At 41.9% G+C, this 27,016-nt stretch overlaps 1 protein-coding gene across 1 annotated transcript; it reads left to right on the top strand.

Moving 5' to 3' along the window:
• The first annotated feature begins 1,277 nt into the window (after window positions 1-1,277).
• BAG2 (BAG cochaperone 2) lies at window positions 1,278-25,709 on the top strand. The gene is made up of 3 exons (XM_075202555.1): window positions 1,278-1,652; window positions 21,875-21,984; window positions 24,572-25,709. The coding sequence occupies exons 1-3, from the start codon at window positions 1,528-1,530 to the stop codon at window positions 24,967-24,969; spliced, it is 633 nt and encodes a 210-aa protein (XP_075058656.1). The 5' UTR covers window positions 1,278-1,527; the 3' UTR covers window positions 24,970-25,709.
• The last annotated feature ends 1,307 nt before the right edge of the window (window positions 25,710-27,016 follow it).

Genomic DNA, 27,016 nt, shown 5'->3' on the forward strand with positions numbered 1-27,016 from the left:
CAAGTGTGCACCACTAGGTATAATTATATCACTGATGCATGTGTGCAGTGCTCTTTATAAATGACCCATAATATTTGTATGGTTAGTCTTCTCCACCAAAAAGATACTTTTCAGTATTATCACATACATTGCATTTATACATCAAATCACTATTCAATAACAATCAGAATAATAACACCTACCAAAACCAAAGTGGATAGATACTCAGTCCTCTCTTTAAGCTTTTTTTACACATCTCTCATTTAGAAAGAGGCCACACAGAAACGTTTTTATGCATCTACTTTTATTGTTCCTTTGAAGGGATTAATATTTAATAGGTGGGTTCATTTACCTCATTAAGGTATCAGCATAAAGGATGAGCAGCAATTAAAGAATAAGACTTAAAAGGGAAAGCACAAAAGCTAGATTAATTCAACCAAGGTCACATGGGAAAGTTAGGATAATAGCTGATGAGTACAAAGTATCTGAGACTTTCCAGATAACATTACATGAATGTCCAGGACAGTGACTTTCAGGGAATAACACCAAAGGGAATGCAGCTTGATTTTCTTGTGCATCTGTAGTTTGGATCGATTCTGAATCCTTAGAATAAATATATTGCCCTCCACTTCGAGTAATTATAGAGTCACAGGGGCTAGCCTTCTAAGTCAATTTAGGGGGCACGTCTTCCCAAGTAAATGTATTCTTAGAGCAGTTAAAGCAGCAATCCCATGAAAAAATTAGCTGTTTTTCTTACATAAATCACTCTGGCAGGTTATAAGAATAATGGTATTTACCATTTATTCTTGTTTGTGCAGACTGCTATTAATGATTTATAATTTTGCACAGTTATGGACTACCATGACAACCACAGTCACATGAAATAGCGAGCAGAGAGGCACTCACTGAGGTGCCCCCTCAGAGCTCTGTCTGCTTTGTGTAATTTAATATCCTCCCATCTGCCTTCACAAGACATGCTTGAAAAGGATTACTTTATGTTCAGGCAGGTTAAAGAAGGTTTATACACCCTATGATACACCACTTAAGTTATACTGCATGCAGAATAATACTAGTGGGGCATGAGCTAACACCTCTGCAATGCTATGGAAATCTGGTATAGCTAGCCACTCTGGGATTGATCTTTTGCAATTTCAAAAACAATCTCCAGTAATAGAGCTTAGTAACCCAGCAACAATATTGTACTCCATACAAAATAAAGCCAAGTAAAATCCGGTGCAGAACGAGACATGTGGTTACAGCATTACCAGACATGTCGTAGCATTATTAGTACATCCAGCAGCGATGAGACAAGTGCAGAGCAGCTGTGCACACTGACTATACAGCAGCAGTAAGCTGGGGGCTGGGAAAATTGCTGTACAGGGAACCGCCCAGGACCTTGTTAGGAAATGTTTCATCGGTCTGTCCAAAGTGTGTATTGATGCGTCTAGAAAGATCTTAGAAGAGTTGAGTTATCCCTGGTCTCGGTCACTGAACCAATTCATTGCTAGAGAGCCAGGGGACGTGGTGCAGTGATTGAGGAGGCGCATTATGGCCCAAGCTAGGATCCACGCCAAGATCAACGAGGGGCAAAATGGGGGCAAGTTCTGCCGCTCAATGTCTATGGCAGCTCGATCCAGTTACCTGCTGGAGAGTCTAGATGAGCTGGAGAGCAGGTAAGAGTGTAAGGATTTCCATAAAATCATTTAGGAATTTAGGAGAAGGACGCGGTGACTTCACCCTTCTGTTCTCCCAAGCTGAATGTAGGAGAGAGGAAAAGCATTCACTTTGGAGTAACTCAGCATTGTCACTCTGGCCGGGCATTCCCTGACTGCAAGTAGTTTACTATTTATGTATTGCTGTACCTCAATTAATAGCACTTCAACTCATGATCGTGACAGATTGTTGAGACTTTCTTAATATATATGCATATTATTCTATTTGAGATTTGATGTATACTGTCCATCTTGTCTTTTCAAAGTGTAATAATCTGGCCCTGCTTTATCCACTTATTTTCCAGTAGCAATAACTTAATCTCATTTAGTGTACCCCCCAGTTTTTTTTTTCACTTTTGCAGTATCTGGTTACTGATAACTGATTTTAGGTTAAAAACACTTTTAAGCACATGGTGGAACCTGAATATTTGTTGTAGTATTTTAGTATGTTGTGTCCAGTCCTGTGTTCTGACAGCATATTTACCATAGATATAAATTACACATGTGTTTAGATTGTTTAAGCTGCATTCTCCATTAGGGGACTATGACCATACACTGCCAAAGAGGAACCACATGGATAATGTCAGTGTTTGTAAGTACCCTTAACTTAATTGTTTTTAAATAATGCCTTTAACTCCAGTTAATTGGTTCAGGGCAGGCATTTGGAGATGGACAGAAACACTGTTTACACAGAGGGTAAAAGCTGGATCCCTGCTAAATATACACAAAAAGCCGTATCCATACTAAATTCATACACGTGTATCTCGCCTGATCCATATTGAATTCACACAAACACATCCAGATTAACACAAACACACCCGGATCCACACAACATTCACAAAAAAAACCAAATACACACAAGAAGCCAGATCTATACCAATTCCATACAAATATTCGCATTCCCCACAAAAAGCTGGATCCAGTGTGGCTTTTATGTGAACTTGGTACGAATCTGTAATTTTATAGGAATTTAGTGTGGATCTGACATTTTGAGTGACTTTAAAATAGTTTCGGCTTTGTGTGGCCCAGGTGTGTTTGTGTGAATGTAATATGGATCTGACTTTGTGTGTGAATTTAGGGTGGATCTGGCATTTTGTGTGATATATATTTATGACTGTGTTCTGCATACTGTATAAAATAATTTTTCTCAATTTATTGTGGGTTGCTGCTGAATTCTTTGCACTCTTGATGTCAAATGATAATTCTAGAGTTTAATTGTTAACCATATCTTCTATTTCTGTATACTGCTGTATAAAGGTCGTAGACTGTGCTGTTCTTTTCAGTTTAGTGAATAGAGATAGAGGTCTTGAAGAATAAGGGTGTTTTCACACCTCTGTTTTATGTACTTTTATACACTAATAAACACGTGAAAAGCGGATTCAAAATTGGTCAAATAAGAGTCAATGTGGTATCGTTCCTTCCATTGCGCTCTATCTAACATTTCCAGATTTTAGAACACAGCATAGACTATTTCTCAGGTGCTACCAGTACAAAAGGGGCTGGGTTAGGAGCAGGTGGGTATCTGGCCCACAGGCTGGTCCCATAGTGAGTTACCTTGGGCTGGGTCACTGGGCTACCTGCATTTATTTCCTTTCAAATGTTCTTAATACGCTGCTTTTTGTCAGTCAGCGCCTGCAGTACAATATGTGGAATTGATTCAATGCGTGTGCCACTAAAATGCTTCTAAAGCACACGCTCCCTTACATTGTAGCCCATTTTACTAGCGAATATGTGGGAATGAGTCCTAAAAGTTGGCTTGCACATAAAAATAAAATGGAGATAAAAAAATCAAACCTTTCATTTTTAATATCAATATTTCAATAAGTCTACTGCATAAAATTAGTAACGGATACCGAAAATCAGGTGTTTGACTGCACCTTGTCAAAAGGATATTCAATAGACAATTATTTGCTGGCTCCAATTAAAAATAATCAAATATACTAGGGGTTTACTGAAACACACTCGTGATTGAAGACAAACTGAGTAGTTGAGCTGAGAATGATATAAGCTTTAGTGAAATTCCCTCCATGTGCCTTACTGATAGTTTTATCTGTTGTGCAATCGTTGTGCGCCTATTATTCACTGATTCAGATACAAACACATATTGACTTGCTGGGGACAAGCCTACCCAATCCTTAATAAATATATATTTGATTGCAGTGCTGTTTTGTGTTTTAAGTCAGGATGGTAACACTTGCAAATTTAGCTGACAAATATATTAAAGAAAAACTGATGTCCACAATGTTACAGATTAATATTTATAAAAGTCTACATTCCTAGACAGAAATGAAAACAGCAGCATTTCCACGCAAGTTATTAGACCTTCAAATTCCCCAATTGCCTGTAGTGTGTCATATGTGTGCATATTTTCCTTGCGGTAGGCCAAACAAGTTTCCTATCGGTAAAGCTGCTGCCCGTTTTCCACCATGGCGAGCATGCTCCATAGATTCTCGGAAAGCATATTGCCACTTGGAAAAATCGACAGAAGGTCTGAAGTGACACATGTAGTATTTTGGGTAGCATGCCTTGTTTAGTTTACAAAAAAAACAGTATCACAAAAAGGCAATAGATGTAATAGATTATGTGTTTTGTTCTAATTATATAAATGACCTAGCTTAACTAGATGTAATTTTATACAACTTTTTACAGTGATAGTGTTTTTCCTTTATGTTGTATGTTTTTACAATCCTGGAGTTGATTGAAATGAACAGCTTGGATGGAGTCCCCTGCTCATCTTAAATAAAATATATATATATATATATATATATATATATATATATATATATATATATATATATATATATGAGAAATATTAAATATATTTTAGGTGTAGATATACAGAATGCACTGTAACCACAGTACCCACTACTGCCGAAAGTTAAAATAACCATGCATTGGAACACTGCTATTTGAATGTTAGTGAACTGCTGTGTTTTAGTATAATAACAGATGGCGCTCCCCCATCACTGCATGCCCTTAAAACCTCTTTAATACATTCATGCACCAATAGAAAATCCATCTGGAGACAGGCAATAACATAGAACTGTACTAATTGCACTGAGAATTCAATTACTTTGTTCCATGATACACAACTTCCTGGCTTGTTGGCTTTAGCTGTAAATGATAATGTTCTGCTTTTGGTATTTCACAGCTATTTATCATATGAATAAGAATTGGTAGCACACTGAAAGGGATGAAAATCTTTCACATGTGATTTTATATTATAATGTTCAGAAACCGATAGGGCCTGATTTATGTTCGGTCATAATTCCATTTGCGTAGCTTATTTTGTGTTAAATAGTAATGCACATGCTCAGAAACGGGCCTTATGCCATTGAACCCAATTGCTTGCAATTCATGTCCAGTAACGCAAATGTCACAACTGCCTACAACTTGAGGGGCCAAACAGCAGAGGGAAGAAGTGGACTAACAGGCAATGTACAGTAAGTAGGGACGTGCCAAGGGTGTCCGCTGATTCAAGTCCTAGGTTTCTATTAAGGACGCTTGGTTTCAGCTGTATCCTTTGTACCAGCTACAGGGCAGGTGTAGGTGGCGACTCATGGCGATGACAGTCATGGCATAGTCTTTGTTTTGAAAAACAACACGTGGGCAGTTTGAGATCCACTTGAATATGGTTGTAATTATGCTCTAGTTCTGTACAATAAATAAACAAACAGGGGTGTCCTATTCAAACAAGGGTACCTCCAGCTTTCTAAGTGCCAGGGATAGGGAGATATCCCATAGACTGTAATGAACTGTTTTTCTAATGGAGGAAACATTTCTTTCCTCCTGCAGCATCATGAAAACCCTCAGATAATGGTCAGAAGTGATCTTTGGGTTTTCTTAACCCCTTAAATGCAGAGGAGTGGTGGACTTCTCCATAGCAATTTAGTGAGTCATGTAGAAGAGGAGTCTCACTTGTACTTAGTCCTCAAGGGGTTAAAGTTGAATACATTGGAACAATCATTGTATATCTTACTGTATTTTCTTGGGTGTGGAAGGCAGTTGGAGTATGATACATTGGCGTTAAATCAATTAATAGTCTGTACTTTCCACTACACACACACATTTTAGAGATCTTCACTGAGCCCAGTGTTCTGGTTTTGTTTTTGTTTTGGATCTGGATTAACTTCGTGTTTTGGCAAAACCGCCCTTGCGTGTATTGGTTTTGGGTCCCTATTTTTTTTCTAAAATCCCTATTTTTCCTCTTTCCTGCCATTGGGGAACGCTGTGAGAGATTGGGGTATAGTAGTGGGTGTAGGAGTTTAGGCACTTATCTACTCCTTTGATCTTCACTCACCTCCCCTACTATGCCCCTCCTCCCTTGTGGATACCTCAATTTTTTTAAAGTGCCTAGGAGATAGGACACGTTGGTATAGGCTCCTGCCTATACTTAGTCTAGTTTAAGTTTTCACATGTTTTTATTTTATTGTTTACTTTAGCTGCTGCACGGGGATCGATACCAAGACCCAGAGGGGTAAACAGCCTCTCGGCTTCCTTAACTCTGGGTCCTTGTGAAAGGTAAGAAGCAGCAGTAGCTTGCTTACCTTGCACCTCTTGCCGGTAGTCATCCCCTAGAGACGAGCCTTTTAGCCCATGATTGTTATTGTTGCCATTAGGGCTTAAGGTGGCCCACATAGAAGATACTTTATTATTTATTTCAAGGCCATTTGTTATAGTTGCGTGGGGGAGCTGCAGGGATTTACCTCCCTCGCCGACAGACATGCCGTCAAGCCCCTCCCCCTAGACTATGAGCATCGGGGCTTATGTGCCTATCGCTTTCCCTAGGAGACTATTCGGACACCGGAGGGGACATAAGCGCACACGCTGCCTTTATGCAAAACACGCCAACAGCCATACTAAGTATGCGCTGAGCGGCGTTTCCTAACGGCTATATTGGGGGTGGATCCGGAGGAGGAACTTCCCTCCACCTGCTTCATGGTACGGAAGTGACCATATTGGGAAACAGATCGTCGGCTGCGTGCTGCTCCTCTCCTCTGCCTCTCCGTCTACTGGTATCCAGGTGATGGAGATGGTAGCCGATGCTTGACTTAGGCCAAATAAACAGTTTATGATGCCAGGCAGATTTAAGTAACTTTACCCTCTCCCGGCAGAAGATTCTGTTAAATGGGAGGCTTCTCCCAAGGTTGACAACCCTGTAGCCCGCTTGTCCTCCTTTTCAGCGATTCCCACCCAGGAGTAGGTGTCTCTGAGGGATCCCACAGATAAAAAGTGCGAACCTGCCCTCCGATCTGCCTACATAGCATCAGGCACTATGTTTAGACCTACCATTGCAGGTGTCTGGGCCAACAAAGCTATCCAGCTATGGGCTGAAAAGTTAGTTACAGGCATTCAAAATATCACCCCACACGCTGAACTCCTCTCCTATTCAGGAGACCTCTGATTATGTAGGGCAAGCAGCCATGGATGCGGTGTCCCGTCAATTCTAGACTCTCTGGCCTTATAATTTTCATCTTGGCTTACTCTATGGCTACGCTCGTGGACGGTGGACGACGATTCAAAACGAGCTCTAGAGATTTTTTCCATTTGATGGGGTTACTCTGTTCGGGTCAGAGCTAGAGAAGGTCATCCAGGTGGCCACAGGAAGTGAAAGTAACATGCTCTCCATGGGGTCCAATAGACCACATCAGGGCCGTTTTCAGCCCTTTCGTTCCTTTGCCGGGGTCGGGGCGGCCCGCCGAGAGTACAGTCATCTGCCCCCAGTGCAGGAAATAGCTGAGGCGCCGTCAGGTGCGGAGTCTCGACACCAAGTGGTAAGCCTGCAGCGTGGACCCCCCTTTCACCTCTGGATATGTGTGCATGTTTCCTTCGCTTCCAACGCCAGTGGCGGGCAGCCACCGCGGAAATTTGGACATAGGGGAGGTGGCATCATTGCCTCCTTTGCTTTGCGGTAGGAACTTCCCACTTTCAGTTCAGGGCCCTACCCTTCGGCCTAGCTACCGCTTCCCGAGTGTTTACCAAGCTCATGGCCATAATGGCGGGGCTCCTGCGGCAGAGGGGAGTCACAGCAGTCCCCTAATTAGATGATCTCCTCTTGAAAGCTCTGTCGGCAGAACTCTTAACTCGCCATATTCAGACCTCTATGTGGTTCCTGGAAGCCCATGGGTGGATTCTGAATCTACAAAAATCTCTCATTCCAGTTCAGCGAATGCGCTTTTTGGGTCTCGACACAGTATATTTACCGGAAGCCAAGGTCACCGCTCTCTTGTGCAGAACCAGGACTTTGCTGGCTCGACCAGAGGTATCCCTCCTCAGTTGCATGAAACTCCTGGGGACCATGGTTTCAGTATTCAAGCAGAATCTGGACAAGGTCTGGACTCTTCAGACCGGCCCTTGGACCTTAGTTACCACGGACGCAAGTCTCTCAGGCTGGAGAGGGGTAATAGGTTCCCTAAGATTTCAGGGACTCTGGTCCCCTCAGGAGGCCACACTCTCGATCAATATCCTAGAACTCAGTAGAGCAGTACACAGGACATTGACAAGGGCTCAGAGGTTTCTAGCAGGGAAGCCTCTTTAAATTCAATCAGACAATGCCACAACCGTTGCATATCTAAATCACCAAGGGGAAACTTGCAGTGCAGGGGCCATGCAGGAGACAGCCAAAATCATGGTATGGACGGAGCGCCACGTACCCCAGTTAACGACCGTTTACATCCCAGGCGTAGAAAATTGGGAAGCCGACTTCTTCAGCAGGCAGATGGTTCACCCAGGCGAATGGTCTCTCTGTGAGGAGGTCTTTGCCCTCCTAGTGGAGTGCTGGGGCATGCCGGAGATCGACCTCATGGCTTCCAGGCTAAATCATCAGGTTCCCCTGTACTGCTCAAAGTCCCGGAACCCTCAAGCACACTTCACGGATGCCATGTCAGCCCCATGGCATTTCCAACTAGTGTACCTGTTTCCCCCAATACCCATGCTCTTGCGGGTACTAAAAAAGCTAAAAAGAGAGTGGGTTCCCGCAATACTAGTAGCTCCTCATTGGCTGCGCAGGGCGTTCTCGGATATCCTGAGACTGACAGCAGATCTCCCGTTCCACCTGCCAATGTGACCAGATCTTCTCGTTCAGGGCCCTCTTCTCTGCCACGATTTAGATTGGCTAGCTTTGACGGCATAGCTATGCCAGGAAACCGTCCTCCTTGGCCATATATCACAGAGTCTGGAGGGCTTACATTCTTTGGTGTGAGGCACAGGGTTTCCACACATCTAGGTTTAGTCTCCCTATACTGCTGACCTTCCTGCAAAATGGCTTAGATAAAGGGCTCCGGCTGGGGTCCCTTAAGGTTCAGGTCCCGGCGCTCTCCATCTATTTCCAGCGGAAACTGGCGGCTCTCAGTGAGGTTCAGACCTTCTTGCAGGGTGTCCTTCATGTTCAGCCTCCTTTCATTCACTCGGTAGAGCCCTGGGACCTCAACCTGGTGCTCAGGGCGCTCACCCATCCGTCATTTGAACCTCTAGAGGCGGCGGAGAACTTGGAAAACTGTATTCCTCTAGGCTATATCGTTAGCTCAGAGAGTGTCGGAGTTAGCAGCGCTCTGCTCCACTTCCCCGTTCCTTGTTTTTCATGAAAATAAAACGGTTCTTCGCACCAAACCTTCCTTTGTTCCCAAGGTTGTGTCCAGGTTCCACTTAAATCAAGAGATTGTGGTTTCTGCGTTCTTCAACCTCCACCTCTGATGATGACTTACGGTTTCTGGATGTGGATCGGGCTCTTTGGTATTATGTTAACCGCACGGCCAAGGTCCGTAAAACCAAGGACCTCTTTATCCTGTACGTCGCGCAGAAGCGCGGTTGGCCGGCGTCCAAATAGTTTATCGGCCGCTAGATCACCGCCACCATCAGACTGGCTTATGTCCGAGCATCTCTGCCTGTCCTGATATCGCTAAAGGCTCACTCTACCAGAGCCGTTGACGCTTCGTGGGCGGCGCGCCATGGTGCTTCGGCGGAGCAGCTATGCAGAGCTGCCACATGGTCATCTGTCCATACATTCTCTAAATTCTACAGGTTGCAGGGCTTCGCATCCTCTGATGCAAGCTTCAGGCGCAAGGTATTGCGTGCAGTAGTTGCAGAGCATCCCCTCCCTTAGAGGCAGCTTTGGTATGTCCCCAATGTTTCACAGTGTCCCCAATGACAGGAAAGAGAAAATAACCCTCCCTTGCTCTGTATATAGTTCTGTTGTGTGAATTGTATGCTTATATTCCTTGAACCTTTATGGCGCCCCTTTCTCATACACTTGGTTAGTCAAAACTGAGGTATTCACAGGAGAGAAGGGGCATAGTAGGGGAGGAGAGTGAAGATCAAAGAAGTTGATAAGTGCCTAAATTCCTACACCCACTACCCCAATGTCTCACAGTGTCCCCCAATGGAGTAAGAGAAATCAATTTTGCAGTGAGTAAAAATCTTCTTCTTTTTGCTAAATATCAATTTCAAACAAAGACTGCAGCGACTTGGCTGGATGCTAAGCGACAGAGCTGTGACACAAACACACAGCAGTTCATAGCACATCTAGGAAACATTGCCACACAGCAGTGGCAGAAAAGAAAAGTGGTGCAAGATGGAATTGTCCTTGGGAACCTTCCACCCACTCTTATGTAGGATATTGAAAAGGACATTTATAGTTTAACAAAGCAAGCACTCCAGCGATTCTTTTGTGGCTGAAGTGCTTGCTTTGTTTGGGGCCCCACAAACCAAGCTCACAATAGGCTTAAGGCATTTAAGCAAACAGTGCTGTTAATTAACTCTACTATGGCAAGTCATGCACCAGTGAAAGTAGTTCTTGCCAGTGATCAGAAGAGGGCAATTATCCTGCCTGGGCATAAGACCAAAAAAATCCACCTCTTATGTGTGGAATTATTTTTACACAAGTCCTGACAACCGTTGTCTAGCCATTTGTAGTATTGTAAAGCCACAGTCAGTAGAGGTTGGGACCTTAACCATCTAGGAACGTCATCCATGTTATGCCATTGAAGCGAGTTCATGGAAAGCTTTTGCGAAAAATCAGAAACTTGTGCTACAAAAATAACAACAAGCAGTCCAGTCTTCAATAAGAGGCATATTATTATTATTATTATTATTATTATTATTATTATTATTATCGAAGATTTGTAAGGCTCCACAGTGCCGTACAGTACGGCAGACAAGGCCATGCATAAAACAGGACATACCTAATACAAGAACAGACAAGGCAGACAAAATTAATGGAGACATGAAAACAAAGAGTATGGAGGACCCTACTCATTAGAGAGCTTACATTCTAAAGGGAAGAGTGCACAGCTGAAACAAGAGGAGCAAGTGTGGCTCAGAGTGGAGCTTGGAATAGTTGTGAGGGTGCATTAGTTGAATAGTGTTATCGAGGATAAGGTCACCTCTAAAAAAAAAAAGAGATGGGTTTTCAAAGAGCATCTAAAGATTTGAAGGTTGCGGGAAAGCCGGATTGAGCGCGGTAGGGAATTCCACAAGCGGGGAGCAGCACGGGAGGAGTCTCGAAGGTGGGAGCGAGAGGTGGTTATCAGACAAGGCGCAGGTCAGAGGTAATACCGCTGACAACATGTTTGAAAAACTAAGGAATTTCATTGCAACATGGCTTATCCTGCTTGGACTCTCCTGAGGATATGTGATTTCTGATAACGCCACCAATATTGTTAGAGCATTACAGCAGGGAGAATTCCTTTACATTCCCTGTTTTTTGCTCAGACAGTCAGCTTGGTGGTAAAGAACTTTTTTAAAAAATGACAATGACATGCAGGAGATGCTGTCTGTGTCTTGAAATATTTAGGGTCATTTTTGGGATTCTGCAACAGCATGTAGGAGAATGCAGTAGCTAGTCCAGCGCAGTGGAGGATACTTTCCGTGTTGTGCAGGGTGTTGAAACCACTCAAACTAGTCACCTGTGAAGAGAGTGCAGACACTGTTAGCTTGAGTCAAGTGATTCCCCTAATTAGACTTTTTGAAAAGCAGCGAGAGACATTGAAATTTGGGTGTGTTTGGTTCTCGGGGAATAGAGTCTGAGCATTATATTTTTATATATATTACACACACACACACACACACACACACACACACGTGTATATATCTATTGAAGTGTTCTGTATACGTTGGTAAGCCATACCGTCAATTCTTCTACTGCTTTGATTATAAAATTCCATCCACTTACATTCTCCATACCACCGCTACTATAAATATATATATAATTATTTATTATTTTATCACTGATATCATGATAATATTAATAGTAACGGGACCAACAAATATATGTTCATGTTATGCCATACAATAGTACCCCCATTTCATATTCTGCCACAATAATGCCCCTAGTTCATATTATGCCACAGTAATACTCCCAATTAATTTTATGCCACACATAAGTGACCCCAATCCATGTTATGCCACATAGTTGTGCCCCCAATCCATGTTATGCCACATAGTTGTGCCCCACCCTCCCAATTCAAAATCTGCCACACAGTTGTACCCACAAATCATTATGTGCCTCATATTTACCTTTGGAGACTGCACTTCCGCGAATGTCTTCATCACTACAACCTGTAAGCTGCTTCACTAAAGCAGCCGAAGATGGCCGAAACTGAGCTTTTGAGCATGCGCAGCAGCTTTGTTTTAAGCATCTTTGACATGTCTGGCACGCATTCGGGGGGTTGCCGACCCCTGATCTACTACATTCATTATATGGTCACCTCACACATCCATGCTAAATGTAGCAGTCATTTATAGTATTCCAATTTCCAAGTGTAGATGATGACAACACTGCTTAATTATATACGGAGTATGTGGAAGTAATTAATGTGAATATCTAATGTAATATGTATATATTGAGATTGTGTGCTAATAATCAAAATCATAGCTTTTATTTTATACTAGAATTTTTATACTACTAATCTAAGAAAGGTACAACAAAATTATTCACAATGTAGAAAAAAAACACCTAAATAAAGGTAAATGACAAGTACTAGCAAAAAGTGAAGACTTTATGCCCAATGAATAGTCCTACTTATACTTGCCGTGTAGGGCACACTGGGAGAATGCAGCAGCTTGCTGTTGGAGTGTGGCCAGTCACTAGAGTGAGTGTGGTCAGCCCACAGAATAAATTTTCTTTTTATCTTTTAGTACTTGTTAATTATACAGACAACAATGTGGCTCCTCAGCTCTGTGCGCTTCTTTCACTTGAACTGCTTTTTTCAGTACTAGATACACTGGTGTCACCAGATTATATTATATACTGATCCTCTCATTCACCCATGATCCTCTTCTGTCTTGTACGGCTTCGTTTTGCTTGATTCTTTTCGTGTGTGTGTGTGTATATACGAGGTATGTCTATTAAATAACTTACCTTTATTTATTGGTATTACAAATTTAATGTTTGTCCCCTTCAATATACTCCCCATTTGCACGAATACATCGCTGTAGTCTGGTTTTCCATTGGTTGAAGACATGGAGCAAATCAATTTCTGTCACTTGTTTCAACATATGTCGTTTTCTTCTTTACAGCATCAACTGACTCAAAATGTGTCCCTTTAAGCACTGATTTAACTTTTGGGAAAAGATAAAAATCGCAAGGTGCTAAATCGGGCGAATATGAAGGATGTTCAAGTGTAGTAATGTGTTTGTCGGTCAAAATCTGATTTACAGAAAGTGCTGTGTGAGCAGACGCATTGCCCTGGTGAAGAAAGAAACCATTTTTCCACAGTTGTGGCCGCATTTTACCACAGTTGTGGCCGATTCTTTCTGACTCTTTCTCTCAGCTTTTTCAAAACTTCCTTATAATAATGCTGATTAACTTGTGCCTTCTGGAACCCATTGTTCCAAAATGACACCCTTGATAGCGAAAAAAACAATGAGCATTGCTTTGAATTTTGACTTGCTTTGACAAGCTTTTTTCATTCTTGGTGATGACGGTGTTTTCCAGTGCATGGACTGTCTTTAGGTTTCAGGATTGTACTGGAAGATCCAGGACTCATCACAAGTGATTACTTTATGAAACCGGTTTGGATCTGTGTCAAGTTGCTGCAGAATGTCAACACAACATTCCTTGCAACGTTCTTTTTGCTCTGGTGTGAGAACCCTTGTGATCATCTTTGCACAAACTTTCGTCATGTTAAGATCCTTGCGCAAAAATTTCCATATGATGTCTTTGTCAATGTTCACGGATTCAGCTATCATTAGAACATTGAGCCGGCGGTCTTTTCGAACAATATGATAGGGATGTGCACCGGCGACTTTTGAGGTCTCGTGTTTTGTGTTTTGGATCCGGATTTTCGATATTTTTGAGGTTCGGATTTGTCTCGCAAAACACTTGACGAAAGGTCTCGGTTCGGATTTAAGGTTTTGGATTCGGATTTTTTTGCAAAAAAACATAAAAAGTTTAAAAATCAAGTTTTTGGGCTTATTTTCACTTCTAGGCTATTATTAACCTCAATAACATTCAATAACAAGCATTTCCACTAATTTACAGTGTATTCTGAACACCTCACAATATAGTTATTAGTCCAAAACGTTGCAACAAGGTATCTTTCTGGACTGCGTAGAGGAGTGGGTCACCACAATATATATTAAAAATGCTGAACTTTTATGAATCGCACCAATAAATGTACCTGGACTGCGTAGAGGAGTGGGTCACCACAATATCTTAAAAACCCTGAACTTTTATGAATCGCACCAATAAATGTACCTGGACTGCCTAGAGGAGTGGGTCACCACAATATATATTAAAAACCCTGAACTTTTATGATTCGCACCAATAATTGTACCTGGACTGCGTAGAGGAGTGGGTCACCACAATATATATTAAAAACCCTGAACTTTTATGATTCGCACCAATAAATGTACCTGGACTGCGTAGAGGAGTGGGTCACCACAATATCTTAAAAACCCAGAACTTTTATGAATCGCACCAATAAATGTACCTGGACTGCGTAGAGGAGTGGGTCACCACAATATATATTAAAAACCCTGAACTTTTATGAATCGCACCAATAAATGTACCTGGACTGCGTAGAGGAGTGGGTCACCACAATATCTTAAAAACCCAGAACTTTTATGAATCGAACCAATAAATGTACCTGGACTGCGTAGAGGAGTGGGTCACCACAATATATATTAAAAACCCTGAACTTTTATGAATCGCACCAATAAATGTACCTGGACTGCGTAGAGGAGTGGGTCACCACAATATCTTAAAAACCCTGAACTTTTATGAATCGCACCAATAAATGTACCTGGACTGCGTAGAGGAGTGGGCACTGGGCACCACAATAAAATATATAAAAAACCTTCAACAGGTCTGCATTACACTACACATACGGCTGCTCCTCCATCCTCTCCATCATATACATGTTGGAGTTTTAGCGTGTGACAACCTCTTGTTTTTGATAATGTCAGTGCATTTTGAATATTTTTCAATTTGCCCCACACCACTGAATGTACTTTATCTATGATACGCATCTATCTATCTTGACTGCGTAGTGTGGTGGCCCCGGTACACAATTTGGTACCGAGGCCACAATATAATTAAAAAACCCTCCACGTGTCAGAATTCCACCAAACAAGTATCTGGACTGCATAGTGGGGTGGCCCCGGTACCCAATTTGATACCGGGGCCACAATACCTCCTCCAAACATGGTACAGACAATTCGTCATTGAGATCCCAGACAGACAGGGTCAAAGTGTTATTGTTTGACTTTGTAAACCCAAAAAACTGTCCCTGTTGCACATAGTCGTGCAATGAAGACTGACTTTTTCATTTAAAGGCACGATCTTTCAAGTGTAGTGTTTGTAAGTCTAAGTCATATTATACTTTTGGTAAAATTGGTTTATTTTGTTCCTCTTTATGGTAATTAGTAATAGAATTAAAGTATGAAATAGAATTAAAGTATGAAATAGAATTAAAGTATGAAATAGAGTGGTATATAGAGTTGTAGTGTGGTATAGATAGAGTGGTCCACACAATATAATAATAATAAAACCCTCAACTGGTCTGAATTCCACCAAACAAGTATCTGGACTGCGTAGTGTGGTGGCCCCGGTACACAATTTGGTACCGAGGCCACAATATCATTAAAAAATTGGGCATCAACTGTCACCGTTGTTTAATATCTGATACACCTAAATATGGACTGCACAGTGGAGTGGCCCCGGTAGTAAATTTGGTGCCGGGGCCACAATACCTATTCCAACTTCCAAGTGTAGTGTTTATAAAGACAGACAGCGTCAAAGTGTTATTAGTTGACTTTCTTAACCCTAAAATTGTCCCTGTTGCAAATATTCGTGCAATGGACAGTTGAAAGACTCAAGCTTTCAAGTGTAGTGTTTATAAAATATAAACAACAATACAGTAGTTTTAGAGCACGTCAATACCTCTTGTTTTAAATTATGACACGGCATTTTACTTTTGGTTTAATTTCTTGTATTTTTTTAAATTTGGTTTTACTTTTTGAACATGGCAAACGACTGTTGATTGGTCATATAATGCAAAAAAAAAAGGTCCAAGATGGAATTGTCCTTGGGCCCTCACACCCACCCTTATGTTGTTGAAATAGGACATGCACACTTTAACAAACCAATCATTTCAGCGACAGGGCCTACCAAACAACTTTGGCTGAAATGATTGGTTTGTTTGGGCCCCCACACCAAAAAAGCTATTCATCTCTCCCTGTACAGACTAAACAGGCTCTACTGAGGCAAGATGTCGTCCTCATCCTCAACCTCTGATTCCTCTCCCCCTACAGTGTGTACTTCCTCCTCATCACACATTATCAATTCGTCCCCGCTGGACTCCACAACCACAGGTCCCTCTGTACTGTCTGGAGGGCAGTGCTGTACTTCATTGAGGAATTGATTATTCATTTTTATAAACATCATTTTTTCAACGTTCTGAGGAAGCAACCTCCTTCGCCGCTCACTGACCAGGTTCCCCGCTGCACTAAAAACTCTTTCCGAGTACACACTGGAGGGGGGACAACTCAGGTAAAATAGAGCCAGTTTGTACAGGGGCTTCCAAACTGCCTTTTTTTCCTGCCAGTAACAATATGGACTGTCTGACATGTCTACTTGGATGGTGTCAGCAAAGTAATCATCCACAATTTTTTCTATTGTGACAGCATCCAATGCAGCGACAGTAGACATGTCTGCAATGGTTGGCAGGTCCTTCAGTCCGGACCAGATGTTATCAGCATCCCCGCCAGCGCCTCTTTTGGGAAAACTGAGCTTTTTCCTCGCAGCCATAGATGTGAAAGAAAATGAGGGTGGAGCTGTTGGCATGTCACGGTCCTCTTCAGAGGACAATCTCCTGACCAGCAGGTCTTTGCACCGCTGTAGACTTGTGTCCGCCGGAAACAGAGACACAACATACGCTTTAAACCGAGGATCGAGCACGGTGGCCAGAATGTATTCCTCTGACTTTAAAAGAGTGACCACCCTCGGATCCTGGCAAAGCGTACGAAGGGCTACATCCACAAGAGCTACATGCTTGGTGTAATCGCAATGGCTTACCAGCTCCTCCCTCACTTTCTCCAGCTGCTTCTGCAACAGCCTGATCAGGGGAATGACCTGACTCAAGCTGGCAGTGTCGGAACTGACTTCTCGTGTGGCAAGTTCAAATGGCTGCAGAACCTTGCACAACACGGAAATCAGTCTCCACTGCGCTTGACTGAGGCGCATCCCCACTCCTTTGCCTATGTCGTAGGTGGCTGTGTAGGCCTGAATGGCCTTTTGCTGCTCCTCCATCCTCTGCAGCATATAGAGGGTGGAGTTCCAGCGCGTCACAACCTCTTGTTTGAGGTGATGGCAGGGCAGGTTCATGCTTTTTTGATGTGCCTCTAGTCTGCGGTAGGCACTGGCTGAATGCCGAAAGTGTCCAGCAATTTTGCGCGCCACCGCAAGCATCTCCTGCACACCCCTGTCACTCTTGAGGTAATGCTGCACCACCAAATTAATGGTGTGGGCAAAACATGGGACGTGCTGGAAATTGCCCATATTTAATGCCCGCACAATGTTACTGGCATTGTCTGACACCACAAATCCCCATGAGAGTCTAAGTGGGGTAAGCCACTGGGAGATAATTTCCCTCATTTTCTCTAATATGTTGTCAGCATTGTGCCTCTTATTAAAGCCTGTAATGCACAATGTTGCCTGCCTTTGCACGAGCCGCCATTTTGTAGTTGCTGCTACTGATGCAGCTGTTGCTGTTGCTGCGGAAGGGGATGCATCTACCCAGTGGGCTGTCACAGTCATATAGTCCTTCGTTTGCCCAGAACCACTTGTCCACATGTCCGTGGTTAAGTGGACAGTGGGTACAACCGCATTTTTTAGAGCACTGAGGACACTTGATCGTACTTCTCTGTACATTTTTGGTATCGCCTGCCTAGTGAAGTGGAATCTCGACGGGATTTGGTACCGGGGACACAATACCTCCATCAACCCTCTAAATCCCACTCCACTGATGGCGGACACCGGGCGCACGTCTAACACCAACATTGCAGTTACAGCCGCAGTTATACGCTTTGCAATAGGGTGACTACTATCGTATTTTGTGGTCATGGCAAACGACTGTTGGACGGTCAATTGTTTTGTGAAAGACTTAGCGGTCTTACGACTTCCCCTCTGGGAAGATGACCGACTAACAGCAGCAACAGCAGCAGTGGCAGTAGTAGGCGTACCGCTGCAGGATTCCTCGGATGAATCCCGTATTGAGGAGGACTCAGTCTGGCTGCTGACTTGGGCTGCAGGACTGAATCTGATGGAGATTGTGGAGGAAGTTGACGAGGAGGGTGTTGCTGGTGTGTATCCAACTGGACCACGGGATTTAGGTGTCCCTGTACCGATGAGGGTCCTAGCCCCAGTTCCTGAACTAACCACTGAACTATGAAGGTTATTCAGGTGACGTATAAGGGAGGATGTTCCTAGGTGGGCAAGATCCTTACCCCTGCTTATTTGAGCTTTACATAAGCTACATATGGCCATACATTGGTTGTCTGGATTTGGATAAAAATAACTCCAGACCGAAGAGGTGCATTTTTTGGTCTTCTGACCAGGCATGACGATGGGCTTTTTCATCCCATGGACATCAGCTGTTTCCACCCCTGGTGCCTCATTTACAATAACCACATCACCATCCTCATCATCAAGTTCCTCCACAGCGCCAGCTACATCATCAATAGGCTCCTCCCGAGCCACCTCTTCCCGTACAGTGATGGGAAGGTCAGGCTTGACAACCACCAACACCCTTGGACTCGTCTTGAGGATTTGTGATAATTTCTCTTTAGAAGGCAGAGTTGTTTGCTGTTTTGTTGCTGACAGCATAACTCTCTTCAATTTTTTGTAGGGGGGGGGGAGGAGGAGGAGGGCTAAGATCCGTGGGTGAAGCTGAACCACTAGTCATGAACACGGGCCAGGGCCTAAGCCGTTTCTTGCCACTCCGTGTCGTAAATGGCATATTGGCAACTTTACGTTTCTCCTCAGATGATTTTAAGTTTCTCTTTTTGCTACTTTTTCTTAACTTGGGCTTTTTGGATTTTACATGCCCGGTACTACGAGATTGGGCATCGGGCTTGGAAGACGACGTTGATGCCATTTCATCGTCTATGTCATGACTAGTGGCAGCAGCTTCAGCATTAGGAGGAAGTGGGTCTTGATCTTTCCCTACTTTATCCTCCAAATTTTTGGTCTCCATTATATGTAGCACAAGATACTGCAGAATGTGTGAACTTGGTAATATTGCAGTACCAATGGACTTATACTGCTGTATTGGTTTTGCAAATTTGGTTATAATAATTATTATATATTTTTTTTTTTTTAAATTTTTTATTTTTTTTTACTTTTTTTTTATTTTTTAAAAACTTGGGAATAATGGGGAGATAACTATGCCCTTAGAAGCACAGAGCACAGGACACAGCACCACTGGACTGAACAGGACACGGCACAGGACCCAGCAGCACTACGGAACTCAGCAGGACAGAGCACAGGACACAGCACCACTGGACTGATACTGCAGAATGTGTGAACTTTGTAATATTGCAGTACCAATGGACTTATACTGCTGGATTGGTTTTGCAAATTTGGTTATAATTATATATATTTTTTTTTTAATTTTTAATTGTAATTTTTTTTTTTAATTTTTTAAAAACTTGGGAATAATGGGGAAATAACTATGCCCTTAGAAGCACAGAGCACAGGACACAACACCACTGGACTGAACAGGACACGGCACAGGACCCAGCAGCACCACTGACCTCAGAAGGACAGAGCACAGCACACAGCACCACTGGACTGATACTGCAGAATGTGTAAACTTTGTAATATTGCAGTACCACTGGACTTTTACTGCTGAATGTGTGAACTTGGTAATATTGCAGTACCAATGGGCTTATACTGCAGGATTGGTTGTGCAAATTTTGTGGTAATTAAAAAAAATTAAATTAGTTTTTGGTATTTTTTTAAATAACTTTTTTTTAATTTTTTAAACACAGGGGAATATTGGGGAAATAACTATGCCCTTAGAAGCACAGAGCACAGGACACAGCACCACTGGACTGAACAGGACACAGCACTGGACCCAGCAGCACCACTGACCTCAGAAGGACAGAGCACAGCACACAGCACCACTGGACTGATACTGCAGAGCACAGCACAGAACTAAACAGCACAGCACAGAACTAAACAGCACAGCACAGAACTAAACAGCACAGCACGAGATCTACCAGGACAGAGGACCACCTAACACACCCTCCCTCTACCCTGATCAATGCCCGAGTGAAGATGGCGGCGACTAGCGGGGAATTTATAGGATCCGAGTATCGCGAGATCCGACAACGGGATTATGAGTCAGAGCCTCAGTTTCAGATTTGAATTTGGCGCCAATACCCGGATCTGTCTCGGATCCGACTCGGATCGGCAATGTTCGGGTGGGCTCGGATTTCAGATATCCGAGCCCGCTCATCTCTAGAATATGACTGATCTTTTTTCTACATTTTCTTCGGTTCATCATCTTCGAAATTCTAACATCTGTCGCTAAATCTTTTGTGCCACTCAAACATACGTGCACGAGACAGGCAGTCATTCCCATAGGCCGTAGTAAACATTTGAATACATTCTGTTGGTGTTCTGTGCAATTTTACTAAAAATTTCAAATTGACACGTTGTTCAACTTTTAAACTTTTTTTTTCCCGATACTCTACAGAAAACCCAACCAAACTAAATGGCGACTCACATTCAACTGAACATCATAGTGTTGCAGATTGTCATGCAGGTTCAAGGTTACTACGTATGCAGTTATAACCGGTTCTGACTGCTTTGTTTACTAGGTGGAATCACAGTCTCATTATTTAATAGACATACCTCGTACCTCGTATGTATATATTTATTTATTAGTGATGGATAGTTAGGAGAAACATAAAAGGTATGAAAATTAAGGTCACCCAGATAGGTTATGGTTCTAAGAGTCATGGATGGAGCACAGTACAGATCTAACACTTGATGCGTGCATATGAATGTTAAAAACGTAAACTATAATAAACTTGAAGTTGTTTAAGGGGTCCCCTCCATGTGTTAGTACTGAGTCTGCATTCGTGGGGCTCTGTCAGCTGGGAAGTGACTAGCCAAACATGTGACACTTTAACCTGAACTCCCTTATTTCAATGATAAGCCAACCAAGTGTAATTTTAGGCATCTTGAGTAGATACTGTAGATATATGTTTTAGTGCTGTACATTGAGGAGATCATGAGGCAAACAAATCACATTAGGTGAAGTTTTTGGATTGAACTATATGTCCTTTGTTGGGACATAAGCTGTGCTAAACAGTGAATTTCACATAATATTTTGATTTGTAGAATTATTTATTGTGTTTCAAAATACTCTCATTATAAAAGTACTTTGCTCATACTGCCTGTTAAATGTCATGTAAAAGATATAAATATTGTGCAATATTACTGCTGAAAGTATATTTGTCTAACTTAGTGATGTGAGAGAGAATTATTCGGTATATACCGAGTAACTTACAAATGAAGTAAAAAGTATTTTTTTTTTATTCTACACCATATTTACCAAATGCCCACTGACCCCTTGTTTGTTTTTTTTTATGATAAAGAGTAATCAACAAAAATGGATAAAATGATTACAGCAAATTGTTTTTAAAAAAATATTTTTTTTCCCCCTCCTACATAGAGTTCAAGCCTTGCGTGACTCTGCATCGGCATTGGAGCTGGAGAAAGAATCTCTTCTAGAGACAATCCACAGTGTACAGAACAGTCAGGATATGAGGAAGATCAGTGACGGTAAGCTCTGCTTCATGTTGTTGTTCATTTTATTTATAAGGCGCCATAAATTCCGTAGCGCCAAAATGCAGAAGCAAGTAACAAATTAAGTTATACACATAAGTAGTACAGATGACTGTGAGTAATGCTATGGAGACTCACAGAGACGGCAGCTAAAGACATGACAGGACGTACGAGGGAGTCAAGACAGTAGTCGGACATGAGACCATAGGAAGAGAGGACCATGCCTGTGAGAGAGTAGGACCAGCTGGTAGAAAATGGAGATGACAGGGGAAAGAAGAGTGTCAGGAAGTGGTAGGGCAGACAAGCTTGAAAAGGTGAGTCTTTGAAGTTTGGGGCAAGTCAAGTGAGGCAGGGTAGGGCGTTGCAAAGTTTGGGAGCAACACAGCAGAAGTCTTGGAGGAGAGTATGGGAGGGAGGTAATAAGAGGTGAGCTGAGGCGAAAGGCAGAGATTGAGCGGAGTGGCCGTGTGGGTATGTATCTTAAGACAAGGTCAGAGATATAAGGGGGAGAAGTGTTGGTGACTGGTTTGTAAGTGAGGATAAGGAGCTTGGACTGAATTCTGAAACGGATATGGAGCCAATGAGGGGATTTACGCAGAGGAGTAGCAGGAGAGGAAGATGAGCCTAGCCGCAGCATTCTGGATGGATTGAAGATCCGAAAAGTGATAGACGGGAAGGCCAGAGAGAAGGAGGTTGCAATAGTCGAGAGAAGAAATGATGAGTGAATGGACCAGGATTTTGGTTGCTTCCTAAGAGAAAGGAATGGGTTTTCATGATATTACATAGGAGGAAGTGGCAGACGTTGGTGAGGGACTTGATATGAGGGGTAAACCTGAGGGGAGAGTCAAGGGTGATAGGAGGGAGAATTATGTTGTCAACCAAGAGTGAGATAATGTGAGGGATAGCAACATAGGCAGAAGGAAAGATGATGAGCTTAGATTTGGAGATGTTGAGAGTTTCGGGAAGCACTGTGACATCCAGGTAGTTGCAGCAAAGACTGCTAGATACTTGGAATATGAAGGAGGGTGTGAGGTCAAGGGAGGAAATTTGTTTGTCATGAGCATAAAGGTGGAATTACAGTCCAAGTGATTGAATATGTTTGCCAAGAGAGGTGGTGTAGAGAAATAAGAGTAGAGGGCTGAGGACAGAGCCTTGGGGGACTCCAATAGAAAGAGAAAAGGGGGTAGGAAGAGTCTGGATCAGAGATGCTAAAGGAGCAGCCAGAGAGGTAGGAGGCAAACCAGGAGAGAGCTGTTTTGCGAAGCCCTAGAGATTGATGGGTGATAAGGAGAAGAGAATGATCGACTGTGTCAAAAGCAGCAGAGAAGTAGGAGAAGGGAGAAGTGACATTTGGACTTAGCTGTGAGTCGTTTGGAACACGCAGTTAGACATTAAAGTAACAGACACTCAAAACATGGAAAGTATTTGTTACTGCTTGGTAAAGTGCTACAGTCCGTCACAATCATTTGACCACCAGACTCCTTTCTTTGTATATTATTGACATTGCTTCATGTTACACTGGCACAATACTATTGCACATCATACTCCTATGTACTGATGTAAGTATATTGAAAATTATTATACAGAATAATTCATTGTTTTACTGATCAGTTTTTTAGATAAAGTATTTTTAAGTATGTATATCTTTTCCTTTCAAGGCATTCACTATTCAAAATTAGAAATTCTAAAAATGTGGTTTGTTACAATCTGATTGTACCTGTGAGCACACATTGCAGAGATTCAGTCAAATTGAAATGTTCTATTATGATGGAAATGTTAAGAAAAAATGTTTGTACGTGCTACCCTACCCTTTAACGGCTGACCTCACACCTGTTGTGGTGAGCAGGGGCAAAGGGGATCATCATCCCACCTAATCTTTCAACCTATTGGGTTTTATCCAATCATATTTTTATTGTATAGAATGAGACCACCAACTGTACAGTGTTTGATCAATTTGGTCAAGTTGACAGAATAATATTTTCTTAAACTGGTCAGTGGCAATGGGTCCAATATCAAATGTGTGCCCAAAATGAGTCTGATCTGATCAAATCAATCCGATCACTATTGGACATATTTGAAAATCTAGTAAATTAATGCTATTAGTCTGTGGATACAGACAACACTAGTAAAAACGGGCAACACTAGAGTCACAAGAAATCGGTCTACTCTGCCCCTGTGCTGAACTGCCGGATCTCATCCAAAATAGATATAGATGTTGGCAGTGAGAACTGAATGATCAGATCTGTGTCCACTAGTACCACAACCCTCATTCATTGGCTGTTGCACTTAAGAACTGGTTCATATAGGGCACTGTTAGAGCAATAGTGGAATACCACATCACTCACCCAGTTTCCTTGCAGTCCTGATTAAAATTCAGTCAATTGGTAACTGTTGCACATACTCATGTAGTTTTATAAAGGTTTGCATTCTCATTGGTGCCCAGGAGAATACACTGTGTTGATACCTTTTCCTGATACCAAATGAGAATAATGACATGACATTTGTATCAAATTGCATTCAACCACAATATACCTCAAACATTTCAAACTAGATTTTTTTTTCATTTATTTATTTTTTTGCCAAGGTGAACGAGAAGAGCTGACTTTAACTGCAGAGCGCCTGATGAGCCGCATTGTGACTGTAGAGGTTACAGTGGAAACAATTCGAAACCCTCAACAAGCTTCTTCACTACAGCAGGCCACCATGATCATTGATGAGATTCTGAAGAAAGTCATGGACAACATAGAAATCGGCAAGAATCAGTTGATGTCTTTGTATGGAGCCTGTACCTCAGAGGTTCCACCGGGGCCCATTGATCAGAAATTCCAGTCCATTATTATTGGATGTGCACTAGAGGATCAAAAAAAAATTAAAAGAAGACTAGAAACCCTTATTAGAAACATTGACAGTTCAGAAAAGTCCATTACACTGCTGGAGAACCAGAAGCAGAAATCGACTGTTCTCCAAAACAATCAGATCTAACCCGTTCATATGATGGCAGGAGACCTAATGCAGTTACCAATGCACAATATTGTAGAAAGGGAAATCTTAAACATGAGTTTAATATTTTCCTGCAAGTAGCTATATTTGTGTCCCCATGAAAGTGTATCCATAACCTACAGAGAATGGAGGCAGCTATTTTGTGGGCTGAAGTAATTAATATTCATGAGAATGCATCCTATCCTTTGGGGGGTATTCAATTGTTAGCGTTAACGGGAAAAAATGAGCACTCAAAAAATATTACCGTTTATACGGTAATATTGCGCGAGAAAAGCGTTAATACGGTAGTTTACTCGCGGAATTTCAGCTCGCCGCTCAAGGAGCGGCGAGCTGAAATTCCGCGAGTAATTACCGTATTAACGCTAAGATTTTTTGAGCGCTCGTTTTTTTTCGTTAACGCTAACAATTGAATGCCCCCCTTTATGTCAATGTCATTAGTTCATAGTAAATGGATAGATTTGCTTTAGCCTAAAAGAAATGGCTACTTCCTCTGTTTGTAGGGGACAGGTTCACTTTAAACAGTACACACAACTGTCACATAGTATAATATCCGGTGTTCAATCATTTATATTCCACTACATTGTCATATTGCATTTCATTTATGATTAGTAGTTTTCTATTTGGTTTTAAGACTCCATTGTTTAGTTACAGTGCTCAAGTCTCTATTTTACAGTCACATGATAAATAACATGCAAATACAATAAAACATATCTAATGTTTATATAAATAAAATTGGTTCTGTTTTCTAACAATCACAATATATTAAATACCTGATAACGTTACACAAGACTAAATGGTTAGTGTAATCTAAACTGCTTTATCTGTAATATTTTGGGACTGTTGGCGCGCTGTGTTCAAATCATATTGTTTATGCAATAAGCAGTATGGTGTGGCCATTTGCAAACAGTGGTAATTACAAAGTACAGCCCATCTATATATGCGTAATTGCATATGGCTTTCCATGTCCATATATACACCAGTGCACACCCCCAGTGGAAAAAGTTCAATGGGAGGATTCTATAACCTGCCGTTTTTCTGGTGGCTTTGGAACTGTTCCACATCGCTAGCGATTGTGCCCAAAAGCTGCTGTCCATCTGTTTAGCGACTGAAAAATTAAATTGCTGGCAATGTGTGGTGGTTTCAATACCCCTACATTGAGTAATAAATAATAGTGCCCTTTATAGTGTCTAGCTTATCGGACGTTAACTCATTTGCGAACGGAGTTCTTTAGGATCAGTCCGTTTTCTCTTGGGTGTATCATTTTTTGCCCTATGGATTATGTTGGAACAACTGAAGATGCTCTGTATTTATTTCACTGCTTGACCGAAATTTAAATTTGTTAAAAAAACAACACAAAAACCCGGCCACAACAGAAATTGTGAGGGGGGAAAAAAACCAGAACTACCTGGCGGAATTAGATGAAGGCAAGAAAGGTTGTCAACTTGACAACAATCGCATTATGGTGTGATCAGTCTCTTGCCTGAGCCAAGGCAATCCTTTTCTCTGGGCAGAATCAAAGTCGGGTGTGTGGTGCAGCTTGTGAGCGTGAACTGATTTTTTTGTTTGATTTTTTTTTTTTTACCATTTAGGCAATTGTAATTACTTGGATCTTCTAGTGCACGTACAACACAGTCAAGTCTGGATCAGAGATAATTCCTAACTTACATGTAGAGCAAAAGGCAAACAACCCACCACACAAGACAAGTATCTGTCTCATAAACTCCTAAGTATATATTAATTTAGTTTGACCATTTTCTAAATTATACTTGAGTGCTCTCATAGTAGTATGTTTTAGCAACCACTAAAAAGAGGAAAGTACATGTGGCCAAACACAACCACTGTGCTAAAATAAAATGTAACTTTTATTACAGGCCTATAAAAAGGATTTATTCCTCAAAAGCGAAATGTTAAAATGAGTTGAGCACTATATATTTTATAATCAGGGTTTCATGTATTGTTCTTTAATCAACCACAACTGTCCATCTTAATATAAATGTTAGTTATGTTGAAATGTTCAAGGCCCGATAAC

The sequence above is a fragment of the Mixophyes fleayi genome, chromosome 3 (assembly GCF_038048845.1).
Source record: "Mixophyes fleayi isolate aMixFle1 chromosome 3, aMixFle1.hap1, whole genome shotgun sequence".
NCBI classification, from domain to species: Eukaryota; Metazoa; Chordata; class Amphibia; order Anura; family Limnodynastidae; genus Mixophyes; species Mixophyes fleayi.